Raw genomic sequence first — 16751 nt, 5'->3', positions numbered from 1 at the left:
ATGTGACTAAATATGTGATATTGAAATGTCATCAAAAACACCCTGAACCCTCATGTAGAGATAACCAGCCTAGAATTTGTCTCTGCCAAGCCGTGTTGAGCTCCCAGCTGGGAAAACATGCCTTCATTTGAGGCTGGAGAGCAGACACAAGCTGCAGAACCAGTCAGCACAGGGAAATGGGCATTGTAACCAAAAGGGGTGAAAAGCATTTGAGAAATGCATGACAAGAAACCTGCTGCCTTGGACAAATCACACACTGCGCTCCTGCGGTGCCAGAACAAAACCAGAGAGCAGCCCCCAGCAGCCCTGGGCAGGGAGGAGGAAATCGCTGGACAGAAGAGTGCGCACACTGGCAACGCAAGGAGAAGCCATCCTTCAGAGAGAGAGGAGTGCACTGGTATGCCACCAAGTGAACCCAGCAGGGAAGCGAGGAACAAAGGAGAGAAGCAAAAAACATGTGGAGGCATAATCAAGCAGTATACAAATGAGCCTGCATTGAAGAACAACCGCAGCAGGGCTGGTTTAATGCCTGTGTGCTGGAAGCTGCTGATAAAGGGATGTCTGTGCCCTCTTTGTCTGCCCCTCTCCTGAGGGGGCACGTCCCTCCTTGTCCCTCCCACTCCCAGCGTGAACATTCACTGCCATTGTAAATAATGGGAGTAACACAACCACATAACAGGGGTTAGAAGACCTGTAAGAGAGCCAACCAACCAGCCAGCCACGGGGCACTGCAGTCTAGATGCAGAGAAGCACCCCCATTCAAATAAAGATCACTAGCTGTTTCTTACGACTGCAGTTCAACTGAATCTCTGCAGAATAAATGACATCTCATCTCAAAAAGAAATCCATTCAAACTGAAAAAGGTATGGTGAAGGGGAACAAAGATGCTGAGGTGAATGGAACAGCTTCTGTATGAGAAGAGAGTAAAAAAGACTGGGGCTGTTCAGCTTGGCAAAGAGACGACTAAGGAGGGATATGATTGAGGTCTATAAAAACATGGCTGGTGTGGAGAAAGTGAATAAGGAAGTGGTGTTTGCCCCTTCCCATAACACAAGAACTAGGGGTCACCCAATGAAATTAATAGACAGAAGGTTTAAAACAAACAGAAGGAAATACTTCTTCATACAGCGCACACAGTCAAGCTGTGGAACTCCTTGCCAGGAGATGTTGTGAAGGTTAAAAATATAAGTGGGTTAAAAAAAGAACTCGCTAAGTTCCTAGATCGGGGTGGCCAACCTGTGTCTCCGGAGCCACATGCGGCTCTTCAGAAGTTCATATGCGGCTCCCTGTATAGGCACCGACTCCGGGGCTGGAGCTACAGGTGCCAACTTTCCAGTGTGCTGGAGGGTGCTCACTGCTCAACCCCTGGCTCTGCCACAGGCCCGGCCCTCACTCCACCCCTTCCCGCCCCCTCCCCTCAGCCTGCTTTGCCCTCACTCCTCTCCCTCCCCACCAGAGCCTCCTGCACGCCACAAAACAGCTGATCAGGAGATGCGGAGAGAGAGGGGGAGGTGCTGGTCGGCATGGCTGCCATGGGTGGGAGGCGCTGGGAACCGAGGGGTGAGGGTGGGAGTGAGGGAGCTGATGGGGGGCTGCTGACGTGTTACTGTGTGTCTTTGGCAATGTACATTGGTACATTCTGGCTTCTTCTCAGGCTCAAGCTGGCCACTCCTGTCCTGTAGGATAGGTCCAGAAATGGCTGTTAGCCAAGATGGGCAGGACACAACTCCATGCTCTGGGTGTCCCTAAACCTCTGACTGCCAGAAGCTAGGACTGGATGAGAGGGAATGGATCGCTCAATAAATTCCCCTGCTCTCTTCATTCCATCTGGGGCACCTGGCACCAGCTGCTGTCAGAGACAGGATACGGGGCTAGATGGCCACTGATCTGACTCAGTCTGGTCGTTCTTACGTTCTTCTGGTTTTATCCCTCTGTTGTAACTTACCTCTATTTTTTGTCACCCATGCAAAGTACCAAAGAGTTTCTGGTGCTCACAAAGCAAATGCTGCTGCCCTTGCCTTTGGAGCCACTCACTGGCCAAAGAGCTAAGCTGGTAAGAGGACATGTCTGCACTGGGCAGTGGGTGAAGCCAGAGAACGAAGGAATAACATGCTCATATGCTCTCGACTTGGCAACAATAGGCATGTCTGACCTGCTGAAACAATTCATTTCTCACATGAATAAATTTTCCGTTCTGCTCTGTGAAGCAAAACCCCGTGAATTAACACTACAGATGCCTGAGTGGAAACCCACTCTGAATTCATCGCTGCTGGTGTCAGGAATGGGATCCTTGCTGTCTGACAAAACAGCGTTCCACAGAGCTGGTACCTTCTTTTCTTCTAGGAAATTGCAGACGTTTGGGGCACCGGAAAGCGAGGCGCTAGTGCTGTGTCTGGCTAGTCATAGCGTAGGCAGCTGCCCAAGGAGCTTTGCCAATGTGCTCGCTCTGCACTTGCCCTTCTTCTGGGCCAGTTGTGGGTAGAATCGAATGAAGTAAAAATCTTAAATGAAACAAACTGTACCACAGAATCTCTATGGATAGTAATTCCATGCTCAGATAAGAATATAGCAGTAGGGATCTTATTACTGACCTCCAGGCCAGGATGTGATAGTGACTGTGAAATGCTTAGGGAGATTAAAGAGGCTATTAAAGTCATAGAATCATAGACTATCTAGGTTGGAGGGGACCTCAAGCGGTATCTAGTCCAACCCCCTGCTCAAAGCAGGACCAATCCGCAGACAGATTTTTGCCACAGATCCCTAAATGGCCCCTCAAGGATTGAACTCACAACGCTGGGTCTAGCAGGCCAGTGCTGAAATCACTGAGCTATCCCTTGCCCCCCCAAGTAGAACTCCTAGAGCTAGAAGCATTAGCAGACCCCTTAGCCAGGCTGTGAGCTAGAGGGTAATAATCAGGGTAAACGCAATAATAATGGGGGATTTCAAGTCTCCCCATATTGGCTGGGTACATGTCACCTCAGGATGGGATGCAGAGATAAATTTTCTTGACACGTTAAATGACTGCTTCTTGGAGCAGCTAGTCCTGGAGCCCACCAGAGGAGAGGCAATTCTTGAATTAGTCTCAAGTGGAGCACAGGATCAGGTCCCAGAGATGAATGTAACTGAACTGCTTGGTAATAGTGACCATAATGTAATTAAATTAACATCCTTGTGGCAGGGAAAACACCCCAGTGACCCAACACTGTAGCAGTTAATTTCAGAAAGGAGAGCTACCCAAAAATGAGGAGGTTAGTTACACAGAAATTAAAAGGTACAGCGGCAACAGTGAAATCCCTGCAAGCTGCATGGAAACTTTTTAAAGACACCATAATAGAGGCTCAACTTAAGTGTATCCCCCAAATTAAAACACAGTAGAGAGAACCAAAAGAGAGCCATTGTGGCTAAACAACAAAGTAAAGAAGCAGTGAGAGGCAAAAAGGCCCCCTTTGAAAAGTGGAAGTTAAATCCTAATGAGGAAAATAGAAAGGAGCATAAACTCTGCCAAGTGAAGTATAAGAATATACTTAGGAAGGCCAAAAAAAACTCAAAAAGTAATAACAAAAAATGTTTAAGTGCATCAGAAGCAGGAAGCCTGCTAAACAACCAGTGGGGCCCATGGGTTGAGATGCTAAAGGACCACTCAAGGATGATAAGGCCATTGCAGAGAAACTAAATGAATTCTTTGGGTCGGTCTTCATGGCTGAGGATGTGAGGGAGATTCCCAAACCTGAGCCATTCTTTTTAGGTGGCACATCTGAGGAACTGTCCCAGATTAAGGTGTCATTAGGGGAGGTTTTGGAACAAGTTGATAAACTAAACAGTAACAAGTCACCGGGACCAGATGGGATTCACCCAAGAGTTCTGAAGAAACTCAGATGTGAAATTGCAGAACTACTAACTGTCATCTGTAACTTATCATTTAAATCAGTTTCTGTACCAAATGACTGGAGGATAGCTAACGTGATGTCAACTTTTAAAAAGGGCTCCAGAGGAAACCCTGGCAATTGCAGGCTGGTATTCCTGACTTCAGTGCCAGGCAAACTGGTTGAAACTATAGTAAAGAACAAAATTGTCAGACACGTAGATGAATATAATTTTGAGGGGAAATAATCAACTTGTTTTTTGTAAAGGGAACTCACGCCTCACCAATCTACTAGAATTCTTTGAGGGGGTCAGCTAGCACGTGGACAAGGGGGATCCAGTGAATATAGTGTCCCTCACCAAAGGCTCTTACGCAAAGTAAGCTGTCATGGGATAAGAGGGGAAGTTCTCTCATGGGTTGGTAACTGGTTCAAAGACAGGAAATAAAGGGTAGGTATAAATGGTCAGTTTTCAGAATGGAGAGAGGTAAATAGTGGTGTCCCCCGGGAGTCTGTACTGGGACCAGTTCTATTCAACATATTTATAAATGATCTGGGAAAAGGGGTAAACAGTGAAATGGCAAAATTTTCAGATGATATAAAACTACTCAAGATATTTAAGTCCCAGGCAAACTGTGAAGAGCTACAAAAGGATCTCACAAAACTGGGTGACTGGGCAACAAAATGGCAAATGAAATTCAGTGTTGATAAATCCAAAGTAATGTGCATTGGAAAATAATAATCCCAACTCTACATATAAAATGATGGGGTCTAAATTAGCTGTTATTGCTCAAAAAAGAGATCTTGGTGTCATTGTGGGTAGTTCTCTGAAAACATCCACTCAGTGTGCAGCGGCCGTCAAAAAAGCAAACAGAATGTTGGGAATCATTAAGAAAGGGAGAGATCATAAGACAGAAAATACCATATTGCCTCTGTATAAATCCATGGTACGCCCACACCTTGAATACTGTGTGCAGATGTGGTCACTCCATCTCAAAAAAAGCTATATTGGACTTGGAAAAGGTTCAGGAAAGGGCAACAAAAATGATGAGGGGGATGGAACGACCGCTGTATGAGGAGAGATTAATAAGACTGGGGCTGTTCAACTTGGAAAAGAGACGACTAAGGGGCGATAGGATAGAGGTCTGTAAAATCGTGACTGGTGTGGAGAAAGTAAATAAGGAAGTGTTATTTATTCCTCATAACACAAGAACTAGGGGGTCACCCAATGAAATTAATAGGCAGCAGGTTTAAAACAAACACAAGGAAGTATTTCTTCACACAGCGCACGGTCAACCTGTGGAACTCTTTTTGCCAAAGGGTGTTGTAAAGGCCAAGACTTTAATAGGGTTCAAAAAAGAACTAGATAAGTTCGTGGAGGTCAGGTCCATCAATGGCTTTTAGCCAGGCTGGGCAGGGATGGTATCCCTAGCCTCTGTTTGGCAGAGGGTGGGAATGGGCGACGGGATGGATCACTTGATGATTCCCTGTTCTGTTCACTCCCTTTGGCATTGGCCACTGTTAGAAGACAGAATACGGGGTAGATGGACCTTTGTTCTGACCCAGTCTGTCCGTTCTTATGTATGTTTGTGCCCTGAATCTTCCTGTACCCAGGTCTGCAGAGCTAGTGAGCACTGTACATTAACCCACCCTGCTCATGGATTCACAGGCTTTGTTGAAGTAGTATTGATGTTTATAAACAGCCCTAATGAGGGGGCTGTGCTCAGGGGGCGAGAAGCTGTGTTCATATACAAGTGCCAGGTACCCCTTTTCAGAAAATCCTATCTCCAGGCATGGCATCACAAATGAATTATTCCTTGACCATACGAATTCACCCACAGCTCCGGCAGAGCACACTGCATAAAGAAAACGCCCTTTGTTCTGGATTTCTTCACGGCTTCGCAACTGTGTTTGAGGGGTGGGTGCCGAGATGATGGGCTGCCTGGAAACACTCTGGACCTGAATAAATAGCTTGGGCACTCTGTCAGCAGCACAATGGGCTTCCAGAGATGTTCTGCCTGCTTTGGAGTATTTTCAGATCTGCTCCCTGTCTCTCTGAGGCAGAGGGGGCATGCTGGTCTCTCTGGGGAGCAGGCTTCTCCCCATGCTGGGGTATGATCCTTCTCTGCAAGGCTGATTAACAGAGCCAAAGAAACTTTCTGCATGAGGATAGTCTGAAACTACAGGGCATGGTCTAGAATGGCTGGAACCCTGAATAAATAGGAACTGGAGCCAAGCAGAAGGGGAGCAAATGTGGAATAAGATACCAGAGAAAGTGTCATGAGCAGAGAGCAGTGAATGAGTCCAAGATACTAAGCTCTTATTTCTGGAGGAAAGGGATCTGGAGACATGGAGATAAAATCAGGTCGGCAGGATTAGCTCCCCCTCACCCCACTCCAGAAAAGGAGGCTGCGCTTTGGCCTATACAGCTTTTTTATATTCCTAAAATCTCTGAAATGGCTTCAGAAGAGGCTGCGTATTATGGCCTGAGAGTGAGATCCCTTACCCAGGTCGTGACAACCAGAATGGGGGCAGAGGGCAGGGTTCTGTCGGCTCTCTGGAAGGCTGGTCTCATCGTGACTTGGATCTCCAGCTGCTGTTTTACTGGACATTTCAGGTTAGAAAGTGTCGCTCTGTTGTCGGTTCAGTGCTATCAGTCTTAAGGATCTCTCTCCCTCTCTTTCAGTGCTACGGCTTTCGACCAATGCCGGTCAGTGGAAGGAGCCTGCCAGCAAGGTGATGCATGCGCTAGTCAATATCAGGTAAGGCGTGGGAATGGAGAGCAGCGTTGGAATTCTTGGGAGGTGTTCTGCGTGGCTCTGCCGGTCTGACACTTCTGTGTTTGTTGCACAGAGTTCATTTTGGAATTTGATTTGCTGTATTAGGCTAAATTGCTGCCTTAAGCAAAGGGGGTGGAGGGCTCATGGAATTTTGAACTACTTTGTGTAATAATAATTCTTAGCTCTTCTGGGGGCTCTGCGGTGTCACAGCAGTAATGAGTTCCTCCCAACTGCGCACCCCTTGCATGCTGGCAGGGCGATTGTGGGTCAAATGGGCTTTCACTCTTGCTTGATTCCATTGCATTCATGAGACTACAGCCGCTGCTTCTGAGTCACCTGCTCGTGGTGTCAGCCTTGCCCACAGAGAACGTCTTTGCAGAGCCCATAGCAGAGGCTTTAAGCCAGTCCCCAAGCCCCTTTTAAAACTGTAAGGAATTAAAAAGAAAAAAAAATGTAAAAATGCTTAAAGATGGTTTCAGTTGGACCCATTGAACTCTCTTTCCCAAGGGCCCCAAGTCAGTCACTAGCTGGTGGGGCTCGGGGGTAACTGTCCCTATTGCCACGTTAGTCCACTGCTGTAGAGGCTTCCATTGTAGCTTTAGGGTTTCTTGCTCTGAAATCTCTAATCCCTGGTCACTGCTAGAGACAGAACGCTGGGCTGGATGGCCCATGGGTCTGACCCAGGCTGGTTGGAAGATGGGGGGAGAGGAATTTAGTGTTTGACTTTTAATATTAACAACCCCCATAAAAAAAACCATATCAGCTACCAAGGCTTGTGCCCACCAGCGCCCCAGTCACTCCTTGAGTGTGGGACCCCTTTCTCCCATCTTTTGGTGTGTTTTTCTCATTGCTGATGGGGTGCTCCGTGGGGCAGGCACTGCACTGTTCTCTGTGCTTGGGAGATGCCAAACACCGTGTGGGCATCACCCTGTAAATAATCAGTGGCATTGGCCATATTTTCCAGAAAGGGAAACTGAGGCCCAAGTCCACACTAAAAGTCAGGAGCAGAGTCAGAATGGAACTGCCCAGAGGCATGCTGCCTTCCTGGGAACCAGAATGTAGCTCGGTGGAGCTGTCTCAGTTCTTTTCGGTTGCCTCACAACAGATGAGTGTGTACCAGGCAAACTCTCAGGGCACATTTCAAGGAAATATGCATTTTATGTGTCTATAAACCACATTTAAAGGTTTCCTCTGTAAGTTTCATTTCCTCACGTAGAGGTTCCTGAAGACTTATTTTGTTCCCATCTTTACTTTTCATAAACAGATCTAACTGAAGGCTTTATGGGCAGATAATACTCCCTAAATGAAGCTGCAGAGCAGATAGCATTTAAAGTGTCACAAGTGTCTGCCCCTGGAGTGCTCTGGAAATGCAGAAGTGTCTCTAATCTGGGAAGGGAGTATTCATAGGTGGAAAGGATGTGGCTGCCCAGGTTTCTAGGCTTGTTCTGTAGCATGTAAACAAGCAGGTTCACTTTCCCTTCTGGGTGCCCCGTCTCTCCAACACTTATTCATTAAAACTGATCGTCTCAAGCAGCTGAAAAGATAAAAGCAAACTATTGGCAACGTGATTTACTTCCCACTGCTGCCCTCGCTGGGGTATCCAAAGCTGGCAGAGCGGGTGGATGGGGGAAACTAGCCCCACGGGTTCCTGTTTTAGCCTTCACAGAGATTTTTGTTGTTGCTCCGTACAGCTGTTCTTTCACCCTCCCTTTCAGTTCAGATCCCTTCTTTGTCACGAATTGTTGTTGCCTGCAGGAGGATGTCAGGGTGCCGGCCTCCCTCAAACTCAGTCGTCAGGTATGTGCCTGAGGAGGCACTAATTAGAGCCCCTCTTCCTGGGCTAAGGTTGTTGAGTAGGTCCTGGTAACGCAGCTACGGTATCATGTAGAACCTTGGGATTCTTTAATCCATATTAACCTGGTGGCTGGCCTGGATACAACCCAGGCTGTGCTTGGGGGAGTTGATCTTCTAGCAGTTGACAGAGGTTGTGTTCATGCTGCTTCAGCTTGAGCAAAGCTCGTGTGGACTTGCCTGCCGACCCCGGCTGGGGTGGAGTGGCAGGTTCTGTTTTAGTCTCTGTAATTTCCCCTCGCTGCTCTGTGCTGTCTGCTGGGGCCTGCAGTGTTTGCTGGTCACCCGTACTGTGTGAAAGGCAAGAGGGGCTGCGTTTCATCCGAGAAAGGCAAGACTTCCAGAGTTAGGCAGGTTGTTTAGGCAGATCTCAGCTGGGCAAAGTGGGGGCACTCCTACATCTTGGACTGGCATATCATGGAAGCTTTAGAAACTGCTTTTTACCCTTAACCAGGGCCGGCGCTTCCATTGAGGCGAACTAGGCAATCGCCTAGGGCGCCAGGATTTTCGGGGAGCTGCATTTTGCTGGGGGGGCAGCAGGCGGCTCCGGTGGAGCTGCCGCAGTGGTGCCTGCGGAGAGTCCGTTGGTCCGCGGCTCCGGTGGAGCTGCCGCAGGCACGCTCCTGCGGACGGTCTGCTGGTCCCGCACGGCTCCGGTGGACCTCCCACAAGCATGGCTGCGGCAGCTCCACCGGAGCCGCGGACCAACGGACCCTCCGTGGAAATGGCTGCGGCAGCTCCGCAGGAGCAGCGCGCGGGGTGGCGAAATGGCCGTGCGCCTAGGGCACGAAAAACTCTAGCGCCGGTCCTGCCCTTAACCCCGACCAGTGCTATTGTGCCAGTGGGCCATTGTCTACAGTTGTCATGTCTTGTTTAAAGATTCTCAGTTCCTACCGTCAAGAACACACATTGTGAGAGGTTCGGGTTGTTCTCTGCATACGAGCAGAGCTATGTTTTGGTCCTCATTGTGATGGCTAAAGTTAAATTACTCCCAGGATGGGAAGTTGGTGGTTGCCTAGGGATCAGTGATCATGACCTGATTGCTTTCAATAAAGGCAAATGGAGGACAGTCCCAGCCAATGATATACATGCTTGGTTCTTCAAAAGGGCTCATTTCCCAAAGATGAGGAAAATTATCAGTGATTGGGAGGAAAAATTTAGACAGGAAAATATCACTGAAAAATGGGAGTACTTTAACTGAGTAGATGGCCAAAAAGCTACAACTCCACAATCAAGAAAGAGGACAGCTCTGGCTAAAAGCCCATCCTTGTTCATTTGGGGGAGTGAAAGCAGAGATTAGAAATAAAAAAGCAATGTCTAACATAGTGAAAAAGGGGAAATAGAGAGCAATCAGTATAAATGAGAAGCCATGAAGTAACTGTTAAGGTAAGCTAAAGACAGGGGAAACCCTATGGCTGGCAGAGCCAATGGCAATAAGAAGGAGTTTAAGTATATTAGGAATGAAAGAAATCCAAGTGAAGCTATCGGCCCATTATCAGATGAAGATGGTAACGTTAATGATGCAGAAAAGGCAGAAATTTTTGTGATGTTTCCTTTCAGCATTTGAAAAGGAGCAGGATGATGGATTGAAATCACACGAGAATGAGGAAGTATATTTCAGTCCATTCGTTACTACAGAGAGCAGCGGTGTTGGAACAGTTTTTATAATGGGGGTGCTGAAGGTGGAAATAATGTATTTGGGTTGTTGCTACCACTTCAAGCCAACAGGTGTGATAGCACCCCTGATTCCAGCGCCTATGATGGAGAATGTTGAACAACATCTGCTAGAGATAAACATTTTGAAATCTGCAGGCCCAGATAATTTTCACCGAAGAGTCTTAAGAGTCCCAAAACATGAGGAGGAAGGCTGGCTATATTTTAAAGAATTCTTATTGAGGTTGCGGGAACAAACCATCCCGATGTGTAGAAAGAATAGTAAATATGGGAGTCGACCAGCTTGGCTTAACAGTGAAATCCTTGCTGATCTTAAACACAAAAAAGAAGCTTACAAGAAGAGGAAGATTGGACAAATGACCAGGGAGGAGTATAAAATATTGCTCAGGCATGCAGGAGTGAAATCAGGAAGGCCAAATCACACTTGGCGTTGCAGCTAGCAAGAGATGTTAAGAGTAACAAGAAGAAAGTCAAGGAAAGTGTGGGCCCCTTACTGAAATGAGGGAGACAACCTAGGGACAGAGGATGTGGGAAAAGCTAATGGACTCAATGCTTTTTTTGCCTCTGTCTTCACAAACAAGACTGCTGCACTGGGCAGCACAGCATGAGGAAGAGGTGACCGGCCCTCTGTGGAGAAAGAAGTACTTTGGGACTATTTCAAAGAACTGGACGAACACAAGTCCATGGATCTGGATGCCCTGCATCCGAGGGTGCTAAAGGAGTTGGCGGATGTGATTGCAGAGCCATTGGCCATTATCTCTGAAAACTCATGGTGATCGTGGGAGGTCCCTGATGGCTGGAAAAAGGCTAATGCCCATCTTTAAAAAAGGGAAGGAGGAGGATCCGGGGAACTACAGGCCAGTCAGCCTCACCTCAGTCCCTGGAAAAATCATGGAGCAGGTCCTCAAGGAATCAATTCTGAAGCACTTAGAGGAGAGGAAAGTGATCAGGAATAGTCAGCATGGATTCACCAAGGGCAAGTCATGCCTGACCAACCTGATTGCCTTCTATGTTGAGATAACTGGCTCTATGGATGAGGGGAAAGCAGTGGATGTGTTATTCCTTGACTTTAGCAAAGCTTTCGATATGGTCTCCCACAGTATTCTTGCCAGCAAGTTAAAGAAGTGTGGGCTGGATGATTGGACTATAAGGTGGATAGAAAGCTGGCTAGATCGTGGGGCTGAGCGGGTAGTGATCAACGGCTCCATGTCTAGTTGGCAGCCGGTTTCAAGTGGAGTGCCCCAAGGGTCGGTCCTGGGGCGAGTTTTGTTCAATATTTTCATTAATGATCTGGAGGATGGCGTGGACTGCACTCTCAGCAAGTTTGCAGAGGACACTAAACTGGGAGGAGTGGTAGATACGCTGGCAGGTAAGGATACGATACAGAGGGACCTAGACAAATTAGTGGATTGGGCCAAAAGAAATCTGATGAGGTTCAACAAGGACTAATGTAGAGTCCTGCACTTAGGATGGAAGAATCCCATTCACTGTTACAGACTAGGGACCGAGTGGCTAGGCAGCTGTTCTGCAAACAGGGGCCTAGGGGTTACAGTGGACAAGAAGCTGGATATGAGTCGACAGCCCTTGTTGCCAATAAGGCTAACGGCATTTGGGGCTGTATAAGTAGGGGCATTGCCAGCAGATTGAGGGACATGATCAGTCCCCTCTATTCAACATTGGTGAGGCCTCACCTGGAGTACTGTGTCCAGTTTTGGGCCCCTTTCTACAAGAAGGATGTGGACAAATTGGAGAGAGTCCAGCGGAGGGCAACAAAAATGATTAGGGGGCTGGAGCACATGATTTATGAGGAGAAGCTGAGGGAACTGGGATTGTTTAGTCTGCAGAAGAGAAGGATGAGGGGGGATTTGATAGCTGCTTTCAACTACCTGAAAGAGGGTTCCAAAGAGGATGGAGCTCGGCTGTTCTCAGTTGTGGCAGATGAGAGAACAAGGAGCAATGGTCTCAAGTTGCAGTGGGGGAGGTCTAGGTTGGATATTAGGAAACACTATTTCACTAGGAGGGTGGTGAAGCACTGGAATGGGTTCCCTAGGGATGTGGTGGAATCTCCTTCCTTAGAGGTTTTTAAGGTCAGGCTTGACAAAGCCCTGGCTGGGATGATTTAGTTGGGGATTGGTCCTGCTTTGAGCAGGGGGTTGGACTAGATGACCTCCTGAGGTCCCTTCCAACCCTGATATTCTATAATACACTTGCCAGTGCCTGACGTCGGTCTGATCTCTGCAGGGTGTTGGAAGAGTCTCTTTGAGTTGGCCTGTCGTCCATCCCAGACCTTGTGTCTGTGACTCGTGTATGCAATGCCAGGGCCCAGTAGTGCACTGTGTGGGGACGGCTGTGAGTGTATAGTGGAATCTCACCCACACTTGTTGCTCTCCCCTGTGCCACAAAGCTTCTTGCCAACTGAGAGTAAACCAACGTTTGGAAAAGGCAGCCTGGCGGCAGGGTCTGGAGGCTCAGGCCGGCTTAGTGGAGTACATGCGCCATCAGTGGTGGATTACACTGTTGTGCATGGGTTTGTTGGTGTCAGGCACAAGTGGTTAAATTGTACTGGTTTTCCAGTATGTCACTGCTGCATTGATTGGCTGAAATAAGAAACCCCAGTAGCTAGTGGATGGAAAACTGACCTTCACACCTATGAGGAAATAAGCAACTTTCAAGGCAAGTGATTTTTTTGAGGCTAAAGAGCCCCTTTATGTTAACATCTTGGAGATTTGCATTTAATGAGGATTTTATTACGGCCGAGTTCAAAGGGGACATCCTGAGATTGCTCACACAATGAGAGAGGTGGTGGCTGAATCATTGTACTCTTTTAATAGACTTTCTCCTAATCAGTAATTTTCTCAAGGTGAAGAAAAAGATTAACCCAATGATCAATAGCTTGAACTTCCCCATTATCTGTAATGCAGTCACATCATCATTGTTTTTAAAGTCATTTTATTTTTCACTGAAACGGTTTTAAAATGGGGACTGTTGGCAGCAGGTAGCGAGATGTAGTAGATCTTTTGATTATGTCTTAAGCGATTGTATTTGTGCTGGTAGAACCCATCTTGACTTGGGCATTCTGACTCTAGCCAGTCTCATTCCATGGTATCTGCCCTTGGCAGGACTTTTCCTTTGTGCGGAAGGCACCGCGGGTTCTGCGGCTGCTGTCTGAGTCCTCACAGGAGATGTTTGTGGGCAGCGGAGTATGCAGAACATTGCTTCGGCATACAGAATGGATATGCTGCCCGTCAATCTGGGTGAGCAGCCAGAATATGTGTGAAGAGCTTAGATTTAGGTTTGAGATGTCATGCTGTTTGTATTAGCATAGCCCTATCCCCCAGCTCTCAAACGACAGCCCCTGGCCATCTTTCAGGTCCTCCACAGAATGAACTCAAGAGCCAGGGACTGGAGTGCTGGGAGAGGCAGCAGGTAATCGGAGTTCTCTTCTCTCCTCTCTGGGGGAATATGGAATTTACACACTTTAAGCTACAAAACTATTAATGTAATTAAAGAACAATGTAATTGTTAAGTTGGTCTGTGACTGACTGCCAAAACCACATTGTAATGGCACTTCTCGTGTTCGCCTCCAATGTCATCATAGCCTAACCCAGTTCAAAATGAGGGCATGCCTGCACCCCCGTAGTACCTACCTTACCACTGCCTGGCCTGCAACACCGGAAAGGTCAGCTTACCCGCTTCTTTTTTCACCACTCCCCCACTGGAGGAGGGGCCATAGGGATTCCTTAGAAAGCTGCTGCCTGTCTGGCACATGACTGTGGTATGAGCGGTACATCAAAGAGTTGGTATCTCAAAGTGGGGCGAGATCTGCTCGTGGTCTAGGAGTCTTGCAATGAATGGCTGCAGGGTTTACACAGGTGCCAGGCCGTGGGAGGTCTGGGGAGACATTGTGCTTCTGTGCGGATCACAGGGAGCTTCGCTCAGCTCGAGAGTGCAATGAGGGGTCCGTGGTGAACAGCAGACGAGTAAAGACGGAGGACGAGCTTTGGGCTGATTTGATGGAAACTCGAATAGCCAAGGGAAGTGTAAGATAAATAGAAATTTACCCTAGTGCTACCCTGAAGCACTAACTGAGCAGGTGAAGAGGCAGTGGGAGCTTACTTGGCTGAAACGGCTTTGGGGGATCAAGCGACCAAAGAGGCTGGCTGTACAGCATGGGACCGGCTAGTGCCTCTCAGATCCTCTTTCCTTCCGGTGTGATAGTCAGAGACCCACGGTGGTGGGCGAACGTAGCCAGGTCTAGGTGGAAGGACAGTTAGATGTTGTGCAGCCAGGCCTCTGGCTGGCAGTGGGAGGAGTTGCGTGGGCTCTGCTTTGACATTCAGGCTGGCTCGGGTTACTCTCTGGGTTTGTTGGTATTGATTGGTAGGCCCAATTGTAGGTGCTGCGAGTCACAGAATGATGACTCAATTAAACTGCTCACCGAGGCATGTTTTAAGAGTACTGACCTTTGGCCTACTGCCACTGCTAATAAAACCTGGCTGATCTTGTGTTACAAGATAGCAAAAGGCCTTTAACTAGCTAAAACAATTACTTCTGATGCCACTGGTAGTTTGCTTTCAAATCCTCACCCTGTTATTGCCACGGTTACAGCTGGGATCATTACCGAAATGGAGTCTCGTAAGAGTGCTCCCAGGAGTGAGCTGGCAAATGTCTTTTCTCCAATAGACGCTGCCCTGTGTCATGCAGACCCCTGTTAGCAAGACACCAGGCTGGAGGAGAGGAAAGAATTTTCTAAGCTGCTCAGAATAGAACATTTTTAATTTGGTGTGTTAAAATCCCTTTGCACCGACTTTAATTAAGCTTTATGACTCCCGCGAGAGGTAGGGATGTGTAATAATCCTTCTTTTCCAGATGGGTATCGTGAGGTGCAGAGATAGCGACTCACTCAAGTGGGGGCATATTCTAGGATTAGAACCCAGGAGTCCTGGACTCTTGGTCTACTCTACGCATTAGGCCGCTGTTGGGGGGCGGGTTGGAAGATCTCTTCTTGAGTATCGTATCTTCTGCAGTCTTTGTTGTGAGGGACTTTGGCATGGAAAAGTGGAGCTTAGATGCTGTGGTGACTGTGACAAGAGAGGATCTTGGTTCCTCTGAGTTTATCTGTTCTTGCTGCTCATTCTCCACCTGCCCTCACAGGTCCCTATTAGTGAAATCTTGGAGCCCTCTGCAGCAGCTAATTCTGACGTAAACAGGATTGTGGCGTTAGCTGGGGATGGAGCAGTAGGAGTATATGGAATCAGAGGAGCAAAGATCCTGTTTTCCCTGCCAGCATGGCTAGTAATCTAAAGCAAGGAACAAGCATCACTGACTACACGTGGGCTCTTCCAGTTTTCCATGGAGTCCCCACCTGTTCTTCCAGCTACTTTTTCACTAGTTTCTTGTTGTTTGTCCCTTCTCCTTGGGTATAACTCTCCCACAGAGGCAGCTGAAAATCACACCTGTTCGTAACAGTTGTGTTGGTTTCCATTTGTTGCTCTATAATTAGTTGACTCACCTTGATTGGTTTCTCTTAGGGAGCATGAGCCAGCGTCTTTCTGTCTTGGTTTTCCTTCACCCTTCCTCATTCATGCAGAAGCTTAAGTCAAATGCCGTCGCTAATGGCATTGGCCCAGTTCCAGGACTAGGGCTTGTTAGTTGAGGGGCATTCTGGGTCCAGTTCCACCCGCACAGAAAGGACAGTGCAGCTCCCATCATGTGCAGATCAGGTAGGAAGCCATCCAGTTTCATCCAGGGACACTTCCCCTCTTTCAGCCACTTGGGCTTGCTCTACACTTGAGCTGTGCTGGCATAGCTGTTGGCTGGGGTGTGACTGTGATGATTCGGCGCTGCTGCCAGAGGCCCTAGTGTAAATGCAGTTACATTGGCACACAAGTCCTTTGGATGTACAGCTTACTTTGCTTGGGGAACTGGTGTATCCGTTATACAGGCAAAAGGACTCTCTTGCTGATATAACCTGCATCCACACTTCGGGAAGGGGGGTAGTGGTGTCACTGTACCAGCTGATCAGTGTAGACCAGGCCTAACTCCCTCTGCCCAGGCACTGTCCCAGGTGGCCTCTGAAGGAGCACGGCAATGTAGGAGGCTGCCATGGGTGTACCGAGGCTGTTGGCTCTGGTTTTCTGCCAGCCCCAGTGCTGCTGTTCTTCTTTTAATGGCTTTGTTGCTCTTTTGGGTTAATTCTTTTAGGGGGTTTTGCCTCTTGGACGAATGGAGGTTTGTGGAGCTAGCCGAGGTGCTGATTGGGCTGGCTTGTGCTGCAGGGGAGCGCATCCCGATGATGTGACAGTGACTCCCCCTTTTATAAGGGGAACGCATCCTGCAGGGATGCAAACACCTGTTGGTTCACCTGGCACTCCTGCTGCCCTGGTTACCTTCCCGCTGCCCTGGTTACCCTCCCGCTCATCTCCCCATGGCCGCAGTAAGCCGACTCCGGGCATGTAGACCCACTCAAAGGTAGGGAGGAGCACTTCGATCCCGGGTCACTGCCTGCTTCAGCCAGGCTTTCTGGGCTTCTCTTCATTGCCTGTGATTGGAGGAGCCCCTTCCCTTCTCCCCACTCAGACAGGCA

The 16751-nt window shown here is 48.2% G+C and overlaps 1 protein-coding gene across 2 annotated transcripts in view; it reads left to right on the top strand.

The window, feature by feature from the left end:
• The window catches only part of ARMH3 (armadillo like helical domain containing 3), a 184617-nt gene that overhangs the window by 91597 nt on the left and 76269 nt on the right, over nucleotides 1–16751 (top strand). For both annotated transcript variants that reach the window (XM_050958044.1, XM_050958043.1), the window contains exon 23: nucleotides 6547–6622. In XM_050958044.1, coding sequence (XP_050814001.1) covers nucleotides 6547–6622 — 76 coding nt within the window. The remainder of the gene's footprint in view (nucleotides 1–6546; nucleotides 6623–16751) is intronic.

Source organism: Gopherus flavomarginatus, chromosome 6 (genome assembly GCF_025201925.1).
Source record: "Gopherus flavomarginatus isolate rGopFla2 chromosome 6, rGopFla2.mat.asm, whole genome shotgun sequence".
Classification (NCBI taxonomy): domain Eukaryota; kingdom Metazoa; phylum Chordata; order Testudines; family Testudinidae; genus Gopherus; species Gopherus flavomarginatus.
Note: the sequence above shows the minus strand (reverse complement) of the source record. Positions and strands in the feature narration are given on the sequence as shown.